At 48.8% G+C, this 15907-nt stretch overlaps 2 protein-coding genes across 2 annotated transcripts in view; one reads left to right on the top strand and one right to left on the bottom strand.

The window, feature by feature from the left end:
- LOC149334836 (uncharacterized) overlaps positions 1 to 10229 on the top strand; it is an 84583-nt gene extending 74354 nt beyond the window's left edge. Inside the window, exons 6-9 of the mRNA XM_089551464.1 lie at positions 4692 to 4840; positions 5204 to 5331; positions 5950 to 6048; positions 9936 to 10229. Coding sequence (XP_089407590.1) covers positions 4692 to 4840; positions 5204 to 5331; positions 5950 to 6048; positions 9936 to 10146 — 587 coding nt within the window. The 3' untranslated portion in view covers positions 10147 to 10229. The remainder of the gene's footprint in view (positions 1 to 4691; positions 4841 to 5203; positions 5332 to 5949; positions 6049 to 9935) is intronic.
- A 3503-nt stretch (positions 10230 to 13732) lies between these two features.
- LOC149334837 (uncharacterized) overlaps positions 13733 to 15907 on the bottom strand; it is an 84494-nt gene continuing 82319 nt past the window's right edge. The window contains exon 17 of the mRNA XM_089551465.1: positions 13733 to 14777. The gene's annotated coding sequence lies outside the window, so the exon portion shown is untranslated. The remainder of the gene's footprint in view (positions 14778 to 15907) is intronic.

The raw sequence follows: 15907 nt of genomic DNA on the forward strand, positions 1-15907 counted from the left end.
GTATTTGCGCTTCAGTGAACACTCAACCCGATATGTCACCGAATATCAAGCTCTTTCAACACGGCGACCTTCCTTCGATGCAGTCGGCTTGGAAGGTAAATGGCAGTGGCCGCTCAGTGTTGCCAGTCAAATTCCGACCTTTGCGGTACTCTGAAATTTTTTCCAGTGACTCTACATCTTCCATCCGAGCGGCGCCATCTGTTGACAGCATCGCGAGTCAAGCCCAGGAAGAGGATGAGCGCTTCTTTTGAGCAGGGCGTCCCTTCTCTCCAGTGGGTGACTTACATCATCATCATCAGCAGCAGCAGTCTGACTACGCTCTCTGTAGGGCAAAAGCCTCTGCAACGTATCTCCAATTAACCCTGTCCTTTGCCAGCTGCGGCCTCCGTATCCCCGCAAACTTCTTAACCTCATCCGTCCACCTAACTTTCTGCCACCCCCTCCTTCGCTTGCCTTCTCTTGGAATTCACCCCGTTACCCTTAAGGACCAGCGGTTATCTTGCTTTCGCATTACGTGCTCTGTCCAAGCCCATTTCTTCCTCTTGATTTCGACAGGATGTCATTTACCCACGTTTGTTCCCTCACCCCCTCTGCACGCTTCCGATCTCTTAATGTTACAACTATCATTTTTGTTCCCATAGCTCGCTGCGTCATCCTTAAGCTGAATCCTATTCGTTAGCTTCCACGTTTTTGCCCCGTAGGTGAGTGCAGGTAAGGTCAAGCTGTTGGACACTTTTCTCTTATGAGATATCGGTAAACTGCCATTCATGATCTGAGAAAACCTGCCATGCGCGCCACCCCATTCTTATTCTTCTAGTTATGTCAGTGCACGTTAAAAACCCCAGGTGGTCGAAATTTCCGGAGCCCTCCACTACGGCGTCTCTCATAGCCTTAGTCACTTTGGGACGTTAAACCCCATAAACCAAACCAAACCTTTTCCCTTTCACGATCTGGGTCAGCAGGCACTACCTGCCCTAAGTACACGTATTCCCTTCCCACTTAAAACACCTCGCTACCAGTTGTGAACTGCTGTTCCCTTACGTGACTGCCGGACATTGCTTTGGTTTTCTGCATGTTTATTCTTAGGCCCACCGTACTTCGTTGCCTGCCTAACTCATTGCGCATGATTTACAGTTCATCTTGTGAGTGACTTAGCAAGGCAATGTCATAAGTGAATCGCAGATTACTTGGATATTCTCTATTAGCTCTTATCCCCAGCAGTTCCCAATCCAGGCCTAGGAGCACCTCCTGTAAACAGGCGGTGAATCGTGTCTGCCTGGCTGACAGACTTCTTTATTGTAATTTTATTGCTGACTATACGGAGTACTATGGTAGCTATACAGTCGTTATTGATGCTGGACAGACCACCATTGGAAACTGAACCTGACAACGTTGAACTCTAGAGCCTTATCAAAAAAGGCTAGCTTAGCAGTGCTGTTCGTGGAACTAGCGGGTATTAAATGCGATGTCGTAGGACTTAGAGAGGTGAGGAGGAAAGATGAGGCCTATAGAGTACTAAGGGGCGGGCACGTTATATGCTATCGTGGTTTAGCGGACAGTCGAGAACTAGGTGTGGGATTCCTCATCAATCAGGATATAGCTGGCAACATAGAGGAGTTTTATAGCAATGACAGGGTGGCAGCTATCGTATAATTAGGCTTAATAAGAGGTTCAAGCTGAAGGTGGTGCAGGCCTACGTGCCTACATCAAGCCATGATGGCCAGATCGTTGAAGAGAGAGAGAGAGAAAACTTTATTTACAAAGGAATTCGGGGCACGCCCCAGGGTTCCCGCACGACCCCACTGCACTCAAGTGTTTATGTTCCTGAGGTCCATAACACTGGCAGCACGGCCGGTGGCGATGGTCTGCACGGCCGGGTCCTCCGAATGCAGCAGGGTCTCCCAGTCCTCCCAGGTCTTGAGGCTCTCTAGGTCCCGCGGGGAGGGTCCGCCGGGCAGAGGGAAAGGATGTGGAGGGAAGAAGCGAAGGGTTCTGGGCATAGGGCGCAAGCAGGAGTGGGGAAGGAGGGATGATAGTGGGTTAGGGTAAGGGGCGAGGGGAGAGTATGTGTTTGTAATCTGCGCCAGAGTGTTGCGTGTCTGTTATCTAGGGAGGGGTGGGGCGGGGGGTAGAGCTGGCGAGAGGCTCTGTATGCCTGGGTCAGCTCACTGAATGAGTGCATGCGATCCTTCGTGAATCCCCGATCCGAGGCCACCTGAGCCCGGTTTAAAGAACCTCGGGCTAAAAGGTTGGCGGCCTCGTTTCCGGGATTCCCGGAGTGCGCAGGCACCCATATCAGCTCCACTTGGCGGGGCGGGGGTGCATCGGGCGAGTCCAGTATGCCAAAAGCAGGTACATGAACTCGGCCTCGAGCAAAATTTAGAATCGCAGTTTTAGAGTCAGTTAAAATATACCGGGCTTCCGTGCGGGTTATAGCAAGTGCAATGGCGGCTTCCTCTGCAGCCTCTGGGGACGTATCTGGAGGGAGAGGTAGTGTGAGGAGGGTGGATGAAGAGGAGTCCACCGCAGCTGCTGTCGCTTCATCACCCGTGCAGGCAGCGTCCACCCATACGGCGTCCGGCTGGGGGCCGTACGCTCGATGGAGTGCCTTCGCACGGGCTCTGCGGCGCTGCTCATGGTGGGACGGGTGAATATTCCTCGGGAGCGGCCTGATGAGAAGCTCTCGGTGAAGGGATCGTGGGATGGCGAGAAGGGTTGGGTCGTTGGCCGGTATTTTGATTCCCAGGGAGTCCAGGATATACCGACCTGTGGAAGTTTTTGTGAGCCTGATGTATTGGGCCTGTCGGTGGGCCTCCACCAGTTCCCCGATCGTGTTGTGGAGGCCCAGGCCTAGTAATCTGTCTGTGGGTGTGTTGAGGGGAAGATGAAGTGCTACCTTGAATGCCTTGCGAATCAAAGCATCCAAAGCGTTTATGTCATGTTTGGATAGTTGTAAGTATGGGGTAGTGTACAGTACACGGCTGAGGACAAAGGCATGAATGAGGCGACATAGGTCGCGCTCCTTCATGCCTCTGTGATGTCCCGAAACCCTGCGGATGAGGTGCGATATCGCGCCTGCAACCTGCTTGAGTTTCTTGAGGGTAGTGGTGTTTTTGCCATCGTTCTGGATGTGCAAGCCCAATACACGGAGGGTGCCAACCTCAGGTACCGGGTAACCATTCAATTCAATGGCAATGGGGGAGCGGGGACAGCGGTGGTTCTTAGGCCGGATGAGGAGCAGTTCGGACTTCTCTGGGGAGCAAGACAGTCCGATGGTCCGTGCGTAATTTTGGGTGAGGGTGGCTGCTTCCTGTAAGGTGTTCTCTATGTCGCCGTCACTGCCGTGGGTGGTCCACAGGGTGATATCGTCGGCATAAAGAGTGTGCTTGAGGTGGGGAATAGTTGCCAATTTCCGGGCGAGGGGTATGAGGGTTATGTTAAAGAGAAAGGGGGAAAGGACGGACCCTTGAGGGGTGCCGATACTCTGAAGTGTGTAGGAGGTGGAAGACAGAGGCCCGAAGTGTATCTCAGCCGTGCGGTCAGTCAGGAATGCTTGAATGTAGGCATACGTGCGCACACCCACATTCAATGGGGATAGAGCAGTCATGATCGCCTTATGTTCAATGCGATCAAAAGCTTTGGAGAGATCCAAAGCTAAGACTGCCTTGGTGTGACCTGGAAGAAGCGGGTCAAAAAGGTCGTGTGTGAGTTGCAGCATGGCACCCTGTGCGGATAGATGAGGGCGGAATCCCACCATGCTATGCGGGTAGAGATTGTTGTCCGCCATGTGACTTGTGAGTCTCGCTAACACAACATGCTCGAGGAGCTTCCCGAGGCATGAGGTTAGCGAAATCGGGCGAAGGTTTTGAATGGTGAGTGGTTTGTTGGAGATTGTTGAAAGCTTCTATGAAGACGTCGAATCGGCAATGTCCAAAGTAAAATCATAGTACACTGTACTGATAGGCGACTTCAATGCGTAGGTAGGCAAGAAGCAGGCTGGAGACCAGGTGGTAGGTGACTGTGGCATAGGTTCTTTAGGAATAGCAGGGGAGAGTTATTAGCAGAGTTCGCAGATAAAAATAATTTACGCATCATGAATACCTTCTTCCGCAAACGAGCAAACAGGAAGTGGACGTGGAAGAACCTCAATGATGAATCTAAAAATTAAATAGATTTCATACTGTGCGCTCACCCTGACATCGTAGAGGATGTAGAGGTCCTCGGAAAGGTCTGTTGTAGCGACCACAGAATGGTAAGGTCCCGTATTAGCATATATTTGAAAAGGGAATGGAGGAAACTAGTGAAGCGGAAGTCTTTAACGAGTAGCATTAAGAGGGAAAGTAGAGAAATGCAGGATTTTGCAGCAGGACACATTTTTCGCTTTAACTGAAGAAGACGACCATAATGTTGAAACCGTGAACGATAATCTCACAGCTAATATTACGTAGTGCGCCGGAGAAGTAGGCGGTAGGGTGGCTCGACATGGATACCGGGAAGCTGTCGTTCGGCGGGCAAAGCTTGCAGGCTTGTTCCTGGTCACACTTCTTGTGGCAATGTGCTTAGCGCGGCGAAGAATATGATTGAGGAAGAAAAGTGGCAGTGCTACACTAATTGCCTTCGTTTTTTTGGCATAACGGCGCTCATCTTGACGACTGCAACCGCGCTTTCTGACAGGCTTCGCGCTCTCGCAGTGATGTCACCAGCGGCCCCGGCTGGTGGCCCCGGCGGTGGCTGTGCGGCGGCCAGCGTGTGGCAGTGTTCGTGCCCGCCGTTCGAGTGCCTCTGCGGAGTGTCCTCAGCTGCGGCGGCAACCGTCCCTTCAACGCCAGACTATCGCCAGGTATATCAAATAAAGGCAAACCCAGGGGCACCAAACCCCATTATGTGCTAACAATGCGAAAGCGTTCGATGCTGTAGATGGCTTTATCTGAAGTGAACCGTGTGAGGCAGCAGTTCGGGCAAATATCCTGTACATAGAGCGAAGAAAAACACAGCGCACTCCTAAGACACGGACAAAGAAAGGCAAGACGATACAGCGCCTTAGGAGTCTTAGGTGTCTTAGGAGTGCGCTGTGTTTTTCCTCAAGATGAACTACCAACTAGCCCGCTCTTCCACCCTTGCAAGCTACATATAGTGAAGTGGCGTTGCGTGCTTGTTCCAAACTTCTGCCTAAATCTTTCCATACATGGCCTCGCACCGCCAGGCTCCAGACCCGTGCAGCATGGCGACCATGATGTCCTCAGCGATCGAGATGCACGCAGACTCGGTCTTCCAGGTCATTGACAAGATCCTCTCGGCGGACGGCAGACCACCCGACAACCGCCACGGCAGGTATGCGGTGGAAAAAAGATAGCTGTGGTTTAACTACGGTTCGAGTAGTCGATGGTTTGACGGAAACCCGTGTGGTCGGGGTTTATATGAAGGTGAAGGCAGAACACCGAACCAAAATTAAGTTTTAAAGGACGTTTCGGCTGCCGCACGGGAGCCTTGCTCACAAAAAAGATACAGGCGTGAAATGCTGGCTATTTATGCTTGAAAATGTGCCCTAGAGAGTGGGACGCACTAGAAGGTCCCCACCCCGGCCAGTGCGATTAAGTGTGTTTTCGGTTGTCTGTATGATTAAAGATTCTAGATATAGACGACTTTGGTGATTCTTTTCTGTTTTCAAATTGCGTGCTTTTCTCCAATCTACTATGTCATGCTCCTTGCTTTCAGAATGTTCGGCGAGTGCATATGACGAAACTTGCTTGTATGCAACATCATACTGGTGTTGTTTCAGCCTTTTAACGAAGTTTCCGCTTTCACCCGCATACACATGATTAAGTCTCTGCACGGCATACTGTAGACTACATCCGCAAATTTTTCTTTTAGCAGGCAGTCTTGCCGCAACCTTTGAACACTTTGAACACTTGTTTACACAGTTATCAGTGGAGATGTCTTGTGGCCCAGGCAACCTGCCGATGCGCCTCAACCTCCGCAAGCTGTCACCGAGACTGGCGACGAGGACTACGTGCTCACATCGCTGGACGACCCGGACATTTCGCAGAGGTGCGTGGTGCAGTCTCTCACAAAGCAAAAGGAGGCTGGTGAAATGTTTAGGGGAATACCCCACAGTGAAGGGGATTTGCAATAAGGGAGTGATTAGTCAATCATTTTACAAATGGAAGGTTTAATGGCTGAAAGCTCACTGTGCAGTTTGACTGTGGCCAGGAAACCCCTACATGCCGCAGCAAGGACCGGCACAGGAATTTTTCAAAGTAGTCACACACACGGTAGTTACACTATATAAAAAGAGAACATGTACAGATGTGCATACCAACAATAAGAATCTTTTGACTAAATGTAACAAGCAGACAAACTATATGCATACAGGGTCTGTTCTGAAAGTAGTAGGACTGTTTTTTTCCTGGGCGAACGGGTGGACGAGAGGCGGTCTGCGCGTGCAGGATCGTTGAAGGGGGATATTGGGAATGCTGGGGAAAATCGGCAGTCGGCTCTCGGCCGTTGAAGAGAGGAGGTCGCTTGTACTGTGAACCCCTGTCGAAACGTCTCGTCACGCAGAATCATGGAGCGTTTACCGCGTCAGCGATACGCGATCAAATTTTGTGCAAATCTTGGTAAACGGGCAAAGAGACTCAAAACATGATTAAGGAGGCCTACGGTGAAACTTCCATGGGTAGATCAGGTGTTTTATGAGTGGCACAAGCTGTTCCGAGAACGTAAGGAAAGAGTGGAAGACAACGACCGCTCCGGACGCCCTTCGACCAGCAAGACCAACGAAAATGTGTAGTGAGTGAAACATTTACTTAACAGTGATCGTAGGATGAGTAGGAGAATGATTGCTGATGACTTGAGCATTCCTCAAACGCAAGTTTTTGAGATCGTGACAGAAAACTTAGCCATGAGGAAAGTGTGCGCGAAGTTGGTGCCGGGAGTGTTGTCAGGAGCAAAAGGCAAACCGGAAAGCGATCCGCCAGAATTTTCTTTATCATCTGAATGAGGACCCTGATTTTCTGCCCAGCACAAGGCGGCAACGCTGCCTCAGCCCCCCCTACAGCCCCGACTTGGCCCCGCCAGACTTTTTTCTATTCCCGAGAATAAAATCCACGCTCAAGGGGAAGCATCACAGATCGGTAGAGGTGGTTTAACAGGCCGTGACGAGGGAGCTAAACAGCATTCCGGTCCAGGCGTTCCTGGAGGCGTACGAAAACTGGAAAACTCATTAGCAACAGCGAGTAGGTGCGGAAGGGTGCTACTTTGAAAAATTCTAATCGTTTGTACTGTTCTCATGAATAAATTTTGTTTAAAAAAATGAGTCCTACTACTTTCAGAACAGACCCTGTATGTTCAGAAGAAAACACCAGCAACACGGAAGAAAACATTTAACTATATAGAAGCGGACATATAAAATCACATTTCAGGAGATTATTTACGTAGCTCAGTTTCGGTACATCCCGTCCCACGCTTATATGTGCTTATATGTTCCACGCTTATATGTCCACTGCTGGTTACAACGGACAGCGGGGACGCCGCGAAACGCAGAAACGAACGCCTAAGAGCTGCGCTATAAAATAGGTCGTACACAGCACTAACGTCCGTTTTCTCCTGCGCACAAGAACAATCGAATTCATGACGTCGTGCTCGAATGCTGCTAAGGAGGCGTCTGTGATGCGGTGCATAACACTGGACTGTTCCGCTTTGCATGCTCATTCCGAAAAATGACAAAAACTGGGCAGTGATAGCTCACGTCAGAAGCAGTTGTGCCACAGCTCGAGATCTCTGCCTCCGAGCTGTACAGGAAGGGTTGGCTCAGGTCGAACATGATAGAGAAGGGCGATTAAGCTCGTATCAAGAGATTACAGAACACTACAGGCAATGCCGGAGCAGTTTTCCCCCACCAAACACGGCGTTAAATAGGAGTCAGGCGACGCCGTGGAGACGCCTGCAGACTGGAGTATACTTAAACCCAGTACTAAATAAACATATCCGATTGGACTGCGAGGACGATAAATGTAAAAAGTGTGCGGCGAGAGGAACCCTCGACGATATAATTTGGGAGTGCACTTACTCCCCAGGCAGGGCGCAAAACATTAGCAGTAGGGAAGCCTGGGAAACCTTGTTGCGGAGCTCAGACCCTGAGCTCCAACTCACCGCCGTCCAACTGGCAGAAGAGGCCGCCGGCGAAACCAACCCGGCCAGCATCGACTGCGACCATCCCGTGCGGCTGGGCCGCTCCTACGTCCCCTCCCCCGTAAAGGGGGGTGAGACAGAGCGGCCCAGGCGGTGTGGTCCTTATCTGTTGGGCAATAAAAGTTTTCAACAACAACACAAGAAAGTAGTCGTCCGTCGTAACTGAGTCAAGTGTCGACACAGTGAGCCGCCCCGGAGGCTGAGTGGTTATGGTGCTCGGCTGCCGACCCGAAAGACGCGGGTTCGACCTCGGTCGTTGCAGTCGCATTTCGATGGAGACGAAATGCTAGAGGCCCGACTACTGTTCGATGTCAGTGAGCGTCATCAAAAGAACCACGTCGACGTCTGTCATATGATGAAGCACCCGAGCCGAGCCCGCATTCGCAGGTGTGGGCGTTCGTCACGCTGTCATTTAGCTGCCTTCCATTCACACGAGCAAGATTTTCTGGAGCTGTTGTTTCTTTGTACCCGAAACTTTCTTTGTTCGACGCTGCTAGCGATTTGGAAGGCGCCAGTGCGTTCCTCGCTCGCAGCTATCCTTTTCGATGATCTCTTGCACAGGAAAACTGTTGTTGTTGTTGTTGTGACTGAGAGAAGGATGAAAAGGAAATTGCACGGGCCTGCTACTGGCTCCAGCCAAGCCACCACCGCTGCCACGTGCAGATAGAGGAGAGTTAAGAGATCAGAGGAAAGAGAAAAAGGAGAGAAAAGACGCGCGTCGCAGCAACAACTGCGTCCGCCGAAGCGGACGCTGCTGAAAAAATCGGATAAGCGGCCGAAGCCGCGCTCGCCGAAGCGAGGACGGCCGAAGACAGAAGAGCTAAGACCTCAAAGCTTGACTAAAGAGCGACACTTGCAGCTATACTAGTTGGCTGTTTTCCATGCCTATAGAAAGTAGCTAGAGCAGAAGGAGACAGAACACAAGATGGAATACAGGAGAGAAGCAGCAGTATTTTTCGATTGCTCTGGTTATCTTGGACCCTAATTGGTCTGCCTCATAGATATGGGTTAACTTCCTCTCAAAAGTAAAAGTTGATAGCGTCCTTTGTCCTCCTTGTTCTCGCAATCTGTCTCTTTGCGCTGTTTCCTGTATGCTTTGCTAAGAAGAGACACAGGATTCACACTACAAGCGTGCCTAAATCGTGACGCTAAAAAATGACAGTTAATATGATTGAAAAAGGGCACAGGAAACGGGCGGCCAGGGTATTTTCATTCAACTCTGTAGTGCCTCACCTATCACCTGTGACACGCAACGTAAAAATGTTGACAGCTTTCACTTCTGCTCGCAGGTCTGCATGAATTGCTAACGCAAATGCACTAACTGCCTTTTACAACGTATTTACCAAATCGTGGCCAAGTGTCTGCTGCCAGAGATGCAGGAGGCCTCCTCAAAGATAATGTAATACAGAACAGAAGCTAACCCTAACGGCAAAAGATATTGCTGTATTCGCATGATGCGGCACTGCTAGGTGACAGAGCAGTTTTAAGTGTGGTTTTTGATATACTGTACGCGTGTGCGTATTAGCGCCCAGTATTTTCTCCCTTAGACGTTGAGAGATGTTAAAAACAACTCATTTTATTTATTGTGTAAATGGAGTGTTTCTTAACGCATCTTTTTTTTAGATTTGTGCAATGAAGAGATTGTTGGTGATGATATCCTGGAAGTTCACAACATTTATCCGACGTTTCCACTTCCTGGGCATTAAAGGTGGCCGACCTGACACCCCTGTGCTGCATCTGTGCAGGTTCTTTGCTGCCATCGACAACATCCTGCAGGATTACAGCGGCGGAACGGAGCACACTCCTGCTGCCACGCAGCAGCCTAATCCTCCAGGGCCACCAGGACACTGTGCCAGGGAACCCACCGCGTCCCCCGAATGCGGCCAAAGCCACCACCCGCGGCCGGCGTTCTGGCCTCCGCAGGCTCACGGTTACCCCGGTGTGCAGCTTCAGTGACCGAGACCCGAATCTTCCGCACAGCCAGCTGTACTGTCAGTCACCTATCATAGATACACGTCAATAAAGATGCGTTAAGTTTGTCCCGAGCCGAGTTAACTGCCCTGCTAGGAACAGTTGGGCGCAAACACCACGGTAAGTGCACGTGTCCCGTCAGCCGCAAATGATCCGAGCCTGCCCTATCTCGCACTACTCAGCGAGGATAATTTTACAGCTGGCCTCTAATAACAGCGAAGCTGTTCTTGGTCGAGGCTTTCATGGAACTGGGCGTGGTAACGCGGGCGCAGCGATGTGGAGAGCAGATTGCGCTTGGGGGTTAGCCGCCGCGGTGGCTCAGTGGCTATGGTACTCGGCTGCTGGCCCGAAAGACGCGGGTTCGATCCCGGTCACGGCGGCTGAATTTCTTTGGAGGAGAAATTCGAGGCCCGTGTACTGTGCGATGTCAGTGCACGTTAAAGAACCCCAGCTGGTCGAAATTTCCGGAGCCCTCCACTACGGCGTCTCTCATAGCCTTAGTCGCTTTGGGACGTTAAACCCCATAAACCAAACCAAACCAGATTGCGCTTGGCGATCTTTTCTCGAATGTTGGGAAAATGGGATTAGTCGCGAGCTCTTCGAAAGCAGAAGCAGAAGCCACCCGTGTTGGTGCGCGGACGGGCACGGCGTCTTCGGGCGAATCCAGAAGCCCGCGCGCGGGATACCGAAGTCATGCGCAAGCGTAGGGCGGAAGATCCAGAGCTAACATAAGCAATTATACAAGCACTGGTCAAGCAGAATATAATATTAAAGAAGTCATCAACAATAAGCGATAGTGAGTGGTGTAGAAGTGAAAAACAGATTCGCGCAGAACAAAACAGAAACAGAGCCGAACAGTAGGAGTAACAATGAATGCAGCAGATGTGCATAAAAAATTTCACACGGGGGTGTTCAAAAGATGGCTCATTTTCTTCTTGAATTGGTGAATGGTGACACTCTCCTGGGCACAAGCAATTAATGTTGGATATGTGTTGCATAAAACTGTTATTTGGTGATCTGTAGTCTGGGTGCCGCAATTAGTGCGAGGCCTAGAACCAATCAAAGAAATTGTGCGCAAGTTGTGTGATTTCTCTATTCAAATAAGAACGAGAGAAAGATTCAAAGTCATGTTTTATTTTCTTGGTAGATTAAAAGTGCTAAGTAGTGCTTGTAGCATAGAAAAAACGGTTAACACCTCGCAAGAGGTAAACATGCCATTAGTACTAACAGGATATCTACCCAAAATGCGCAAGGCTCTTTTTTGTAGAGAGAACAACCTATCCGAGTCGGTTTTATTACATGTTCCACACACTAAGAGACTATACACAATACGAGAATGAATAAGAGAAAAATATAACTGTTTTTCACATGGAATGGAAGAAGATAACGAAGTCATTGAATTAACCCAATTGATCTTGATATTCATATCCGCAGACTGTTGACGTTATCGGTCCAGCCCAAGTAACTACGGAAACGAAATCCTAGAAACTTAAGATAATTCACCTGCTCAATTTCTGTGTTATTAAAATATAGTTTGATATTATGGTTGGTTTGGTTTGGTTTGGTTTATGGGGTTTAACGTCCCAAAGCGACTAAGGCTATGAGAGACGCCGTAGTGAAGGGCTCCGGAAATTGCGACCACCTGGGGTTCTTTAACGTGCACTGACAGCGCACAGTACACGGGCCTCTAGAATTTCTCCTCCAAAGAAATTCTAGCCACCGCGGCCGGGATCGAACCCGCTTCTTTCGGGTCAGCAGCCGAGCACCATAGCCACTGAGCCACCGCGGCGGCTCTTTGATATTATGATCAAGAGCATTATCTTTAGCGCGGGAAAGCATATCTTTAGTTTTTTTTATGTTTAGTTCAAGCTTATTGGCAACAAGCCATATTCGCAGTTCATTGAACCAGGTATTGGATCGATATTCGATCAAGCTAAGGTTGGGACCAGAAAAGGAGACATTGGTGTCATCAGCGTAGAGGACCATATTTGAAGTTGAGTGCATATTTACGATATAAATATATAGAATGAAAAGCAGAGGGCCGAGGATAGAGCCTTGTGGTACACCGAATTTTATTATTCCTGTGTCCGGATTTAAGCTCCTGCAGCCATGTAGACTGCCTGCGTCCTGTAAGATAGCTTTCTAACAATTTGTGTGCAATACCGCGAATTCCATATTTTTCTAGTTTTAGTAATAATATATCGTGTTTAACTGAATCAAAAGCTTTGCAAAAGTCTAGAAATATTCCAATGGTGAAAAGCTTTTGTTCGAAGTTAGAAAGAAGGCGATCTTTTATGTCCAGTAGAGCAGTCTGCGTGGATTTACCAGCCTGGAATCGATACTGTTCTTCGCATATTTTTTTTTATCTAGGAAGTTTTGTAATCTTTTATGTACCACACGTTCTGCGATATTAGAAAACAGTGGCAATATCGAGAAAGGGCGACAGTTATTCATATCATTTTTGTCACCACCTTTGTAGATTACTGTAACTCGAGCTGATCTTATCAGGGAAGGTGTCAGTCAGGAGCATTCTGTTGCATATATGCGTTAAAGGTGGACTAAAGCTTCTTATAGCGAGTTTTATTGGTACCGTACTTATATCGTCATCACCTGGTGAACATTTATTCTTAAGGAAATTAACGATAACTACTTCTTGAGACGCGGGGGTCAGAAGTAGAGACTCACAGCAACTAGTTTCCATATAAAGCTTATAGGTGATGGGCGACATGCGTCTGCTACGATATGATCAAGCGCCTGCATTAAGAAAATGTTCATTAAATGTATTGGCAAGTGTTACACCCGAGCAGGAAGTTCCTTCGATCAGTAGCTCGGAAGGCAGACGAGGTTTCCCACTGGATATCATGTCATTTACAACGTACCCAAACATCTTTGGGTTTGTCCACTAATGAAGCTTCACAGTTGCAGCCCCCGCAGGAGTACCAAATGCAAAGTTCTCAAAAATGCATCAAAAGAATGTCCTCATCGAAGGAGAACTAGAAGAACGCAGTCGTTCACGCGATGAAAGGAGGGCGACGTTAGCCTTTCGGATATGTGCGTTGGTTTTCAGTGGTACACGGATATTCACAGGTAACTCAGGGGGATAGAGAAGCTATTCGAATAGATGACCGCCTTCGATAGTTCCTGCACCAGTTTTTGTTTTAGTGGCTATTTCAACGGAAACCTGTAGAGCTGACATAAAAAGAAAAGATTAGACAGAGCGGCTACTTCGATTCAATCTGTCACAAATACTGCTATTTAGCGTCGTTTACAAGCCACAGGCGTTTCTACAGTTCGTACATAGACACCTCTCGTGCAGTGTAGGTTTTCTGCGCATCGGAAACACAGCCCCTGATCTTGAATTTTTCGAGACTGTTGAAAGTACCAGAGCTGCTAGGTGGGCGAATTGGCATGAGTCATTAAAAAGTGCGCGCAGCATAAAAAGTAACACTCCAGCAAAAGCTTCCTGGGTTGCAGTTTCCTGTGCGTGTCCAGTTTCGCTGTTCGCTGAGCGCAGTTTTTTTCATAATGCATCAAATGTACGCGAACGTGCTCAGACTCACAAACACACAACTTAAAACACTGTGAACACGCTTTATTTCACAAAAAATGCGACGGTGTGCAAAATGAACGAGGCATTTTGATCGCATGCCTCTATATATTATACACTGATTGGTGACCAGTTGTGCACTCGAACACCGAACGAAGGCAGAACTAAATGAACATAAAACTCAACGTACAACACAACTCCACACTTGAACAGGAACGTTGTGGCATGTCTTGAAGGCCGACACCGATCCAACGCAGATAAGATCTCAACAGATAAGACACAGAGGATGCATTCATTAAAAACATATATGCTGGGAATAATTTACTCGTGTTTGCCGAAGCTCGATGACTAGCAGAGCTGCCAGCTCCACGACTGTATGCAACGCACACGCCTGCAGCAGAATCTAAAAATCAGCGAGAACTAAAACAGAGCGACGTCTACTGCGAGGCTTTCGCAAGGAAAATACGGCGTGAAAGCGTCAGTGTTAGCATGATCGAAGGGTGCACAGATCAGCCAAGAAGGTCCCCTCTGTATTCTCACATGTTCATTCCTGTGGCAGGCTTGCAGCTGGAGCTCCTTTGACAGCTTCACATCATCCAAACCCTGGAGCGGTAAAACAACGAAAACTCTCAAAGAAGCGCATGGCGCATCGGAAGCACGTTTCCCCTTTGTTCACACGAGAACGAGAGGGGACATCCGGTCTGTAAAGTAGCAAGCCGCCAGGTATCGTAGGACGCAGAAGTGTGCCATTTCATGAAACAGGTTCAGATACTGAAGTCCTCGTGGTGACTTAGATCCTTGCTAAATTTAAGTTCATGAGCTGTGAGGCGCATACGACATAACTAAGATCGCTTGCTGACGCCATTTCTGGAGCGGCCGCAAGTAACCCCAACTACGCAAGTGCGAATAAAATGAGCGATGAACGCTGAACAGACGACAAATGGAGCGAACTTCAAGACGAGCCAGCGGGCTGCACGGTGAAGACGACAGAGGGCGTCGGTTGCTGGGCTCCATACGGTCGAGGATCGATTGCTGCCGCCATATTTACATGCGATGAACGCTGACGTCACTGCAACAACACACATCAAAAGCTTGAAAATTACGACATAAAATTGTACGCGGGACACCAGAAGAAAGCAGTGTAGAACGAAGCAAGCTTTCATGTTACCAACGACTAGCCGTTGTAGCCCCATCTCCTAAACTTTCCCAAGATATACACGGTGAACGTTTGCATATTTTTATTTGAAGAACCGTAAGATATGTCAGTGCAGTCTGTACAGGTACAGCAAGGCAGGCGTTAGGCAGCGCCCGTCTTTGCCGTTTCGTCTCTGGCCACGTCATTTTTTGCGCTGCTTTTTCTGAGAAATGGGTGAGGTGCGTTTCCAGATTCAGCGCAGAGGCTCATGGGAAAGTCGTCTGCTACCGCTACTTCCGGTTCCAAATGTCTCCCCCTGCTCGCTTGCTCCACAGCAGTCGCTGTGTTAATTCGCTTCTTACACAAATTTATTTTCACTGCAACACCGCTGATTGTATCGCATCATTGCAAGAGCAACTAGACGTTGACTCTGCTTTGTAGCGTGTTTTCTCATGAAGTACAACCAAAATAATGTAAACGGTCGGATGCTTTCTATGCGTATCCAGTGCGATGTGTTGAGACGCGCTGTGCGCACGGTTGCATGTATGGATAGTCCGCGAGCCCATTGGCAGCTTTTACACGCTTTGAGGCAAATACATCAATCATTTGCTAAACTGTGTAAGCTCAGCCTTCGTTGCCTTCGTGGTGCAGCAAAAAAAATAAACAACTAATATATAATGACCAACGCGTTAAACTAGTTCAATCGCGCACACAGCCGACTGCCGTGCATACGCAGAACAGCCAGTCTACGCTGGCAATATTATAACCTCGAGAAAACACTCGTACCTTTTGCAATTGTCATTTTCTGCGCTCAGGAAGCATTCATACACAGCACGAGCTGATCTTACGATGGTGCTGTGCAATACGCAATGTCGCAGCACAAATATATTAGCGAATAAACGCTGCATGAATGCAGGGAAATCGCTATGCTGAAGACAGTGCGTGGGAGAAATTGGGAACGGGAATTAGCTGGCAGACGATTTTTACATGGTTGTTTGCATTTACTTCGGAAACGCACCTCACCTATATGTACCAACACGCCAAACTCGATGCATTAACCAGAC

The sequence above is a fragment of the Amblyomma mixtum genome, chromosome 7, assembly GCF_055824585.1.
Source record: "Amblyomma mixtum isolate Tamu chromosome 7, ASM5582458v1, whole genome shotgun sequence".
Lineage (NCBI taxonomy): Eukaryota > Metazoa > Arthropoda > Arachnida > Ixodida > Ixodidae > Amblyomma > Amblyomma mixtum.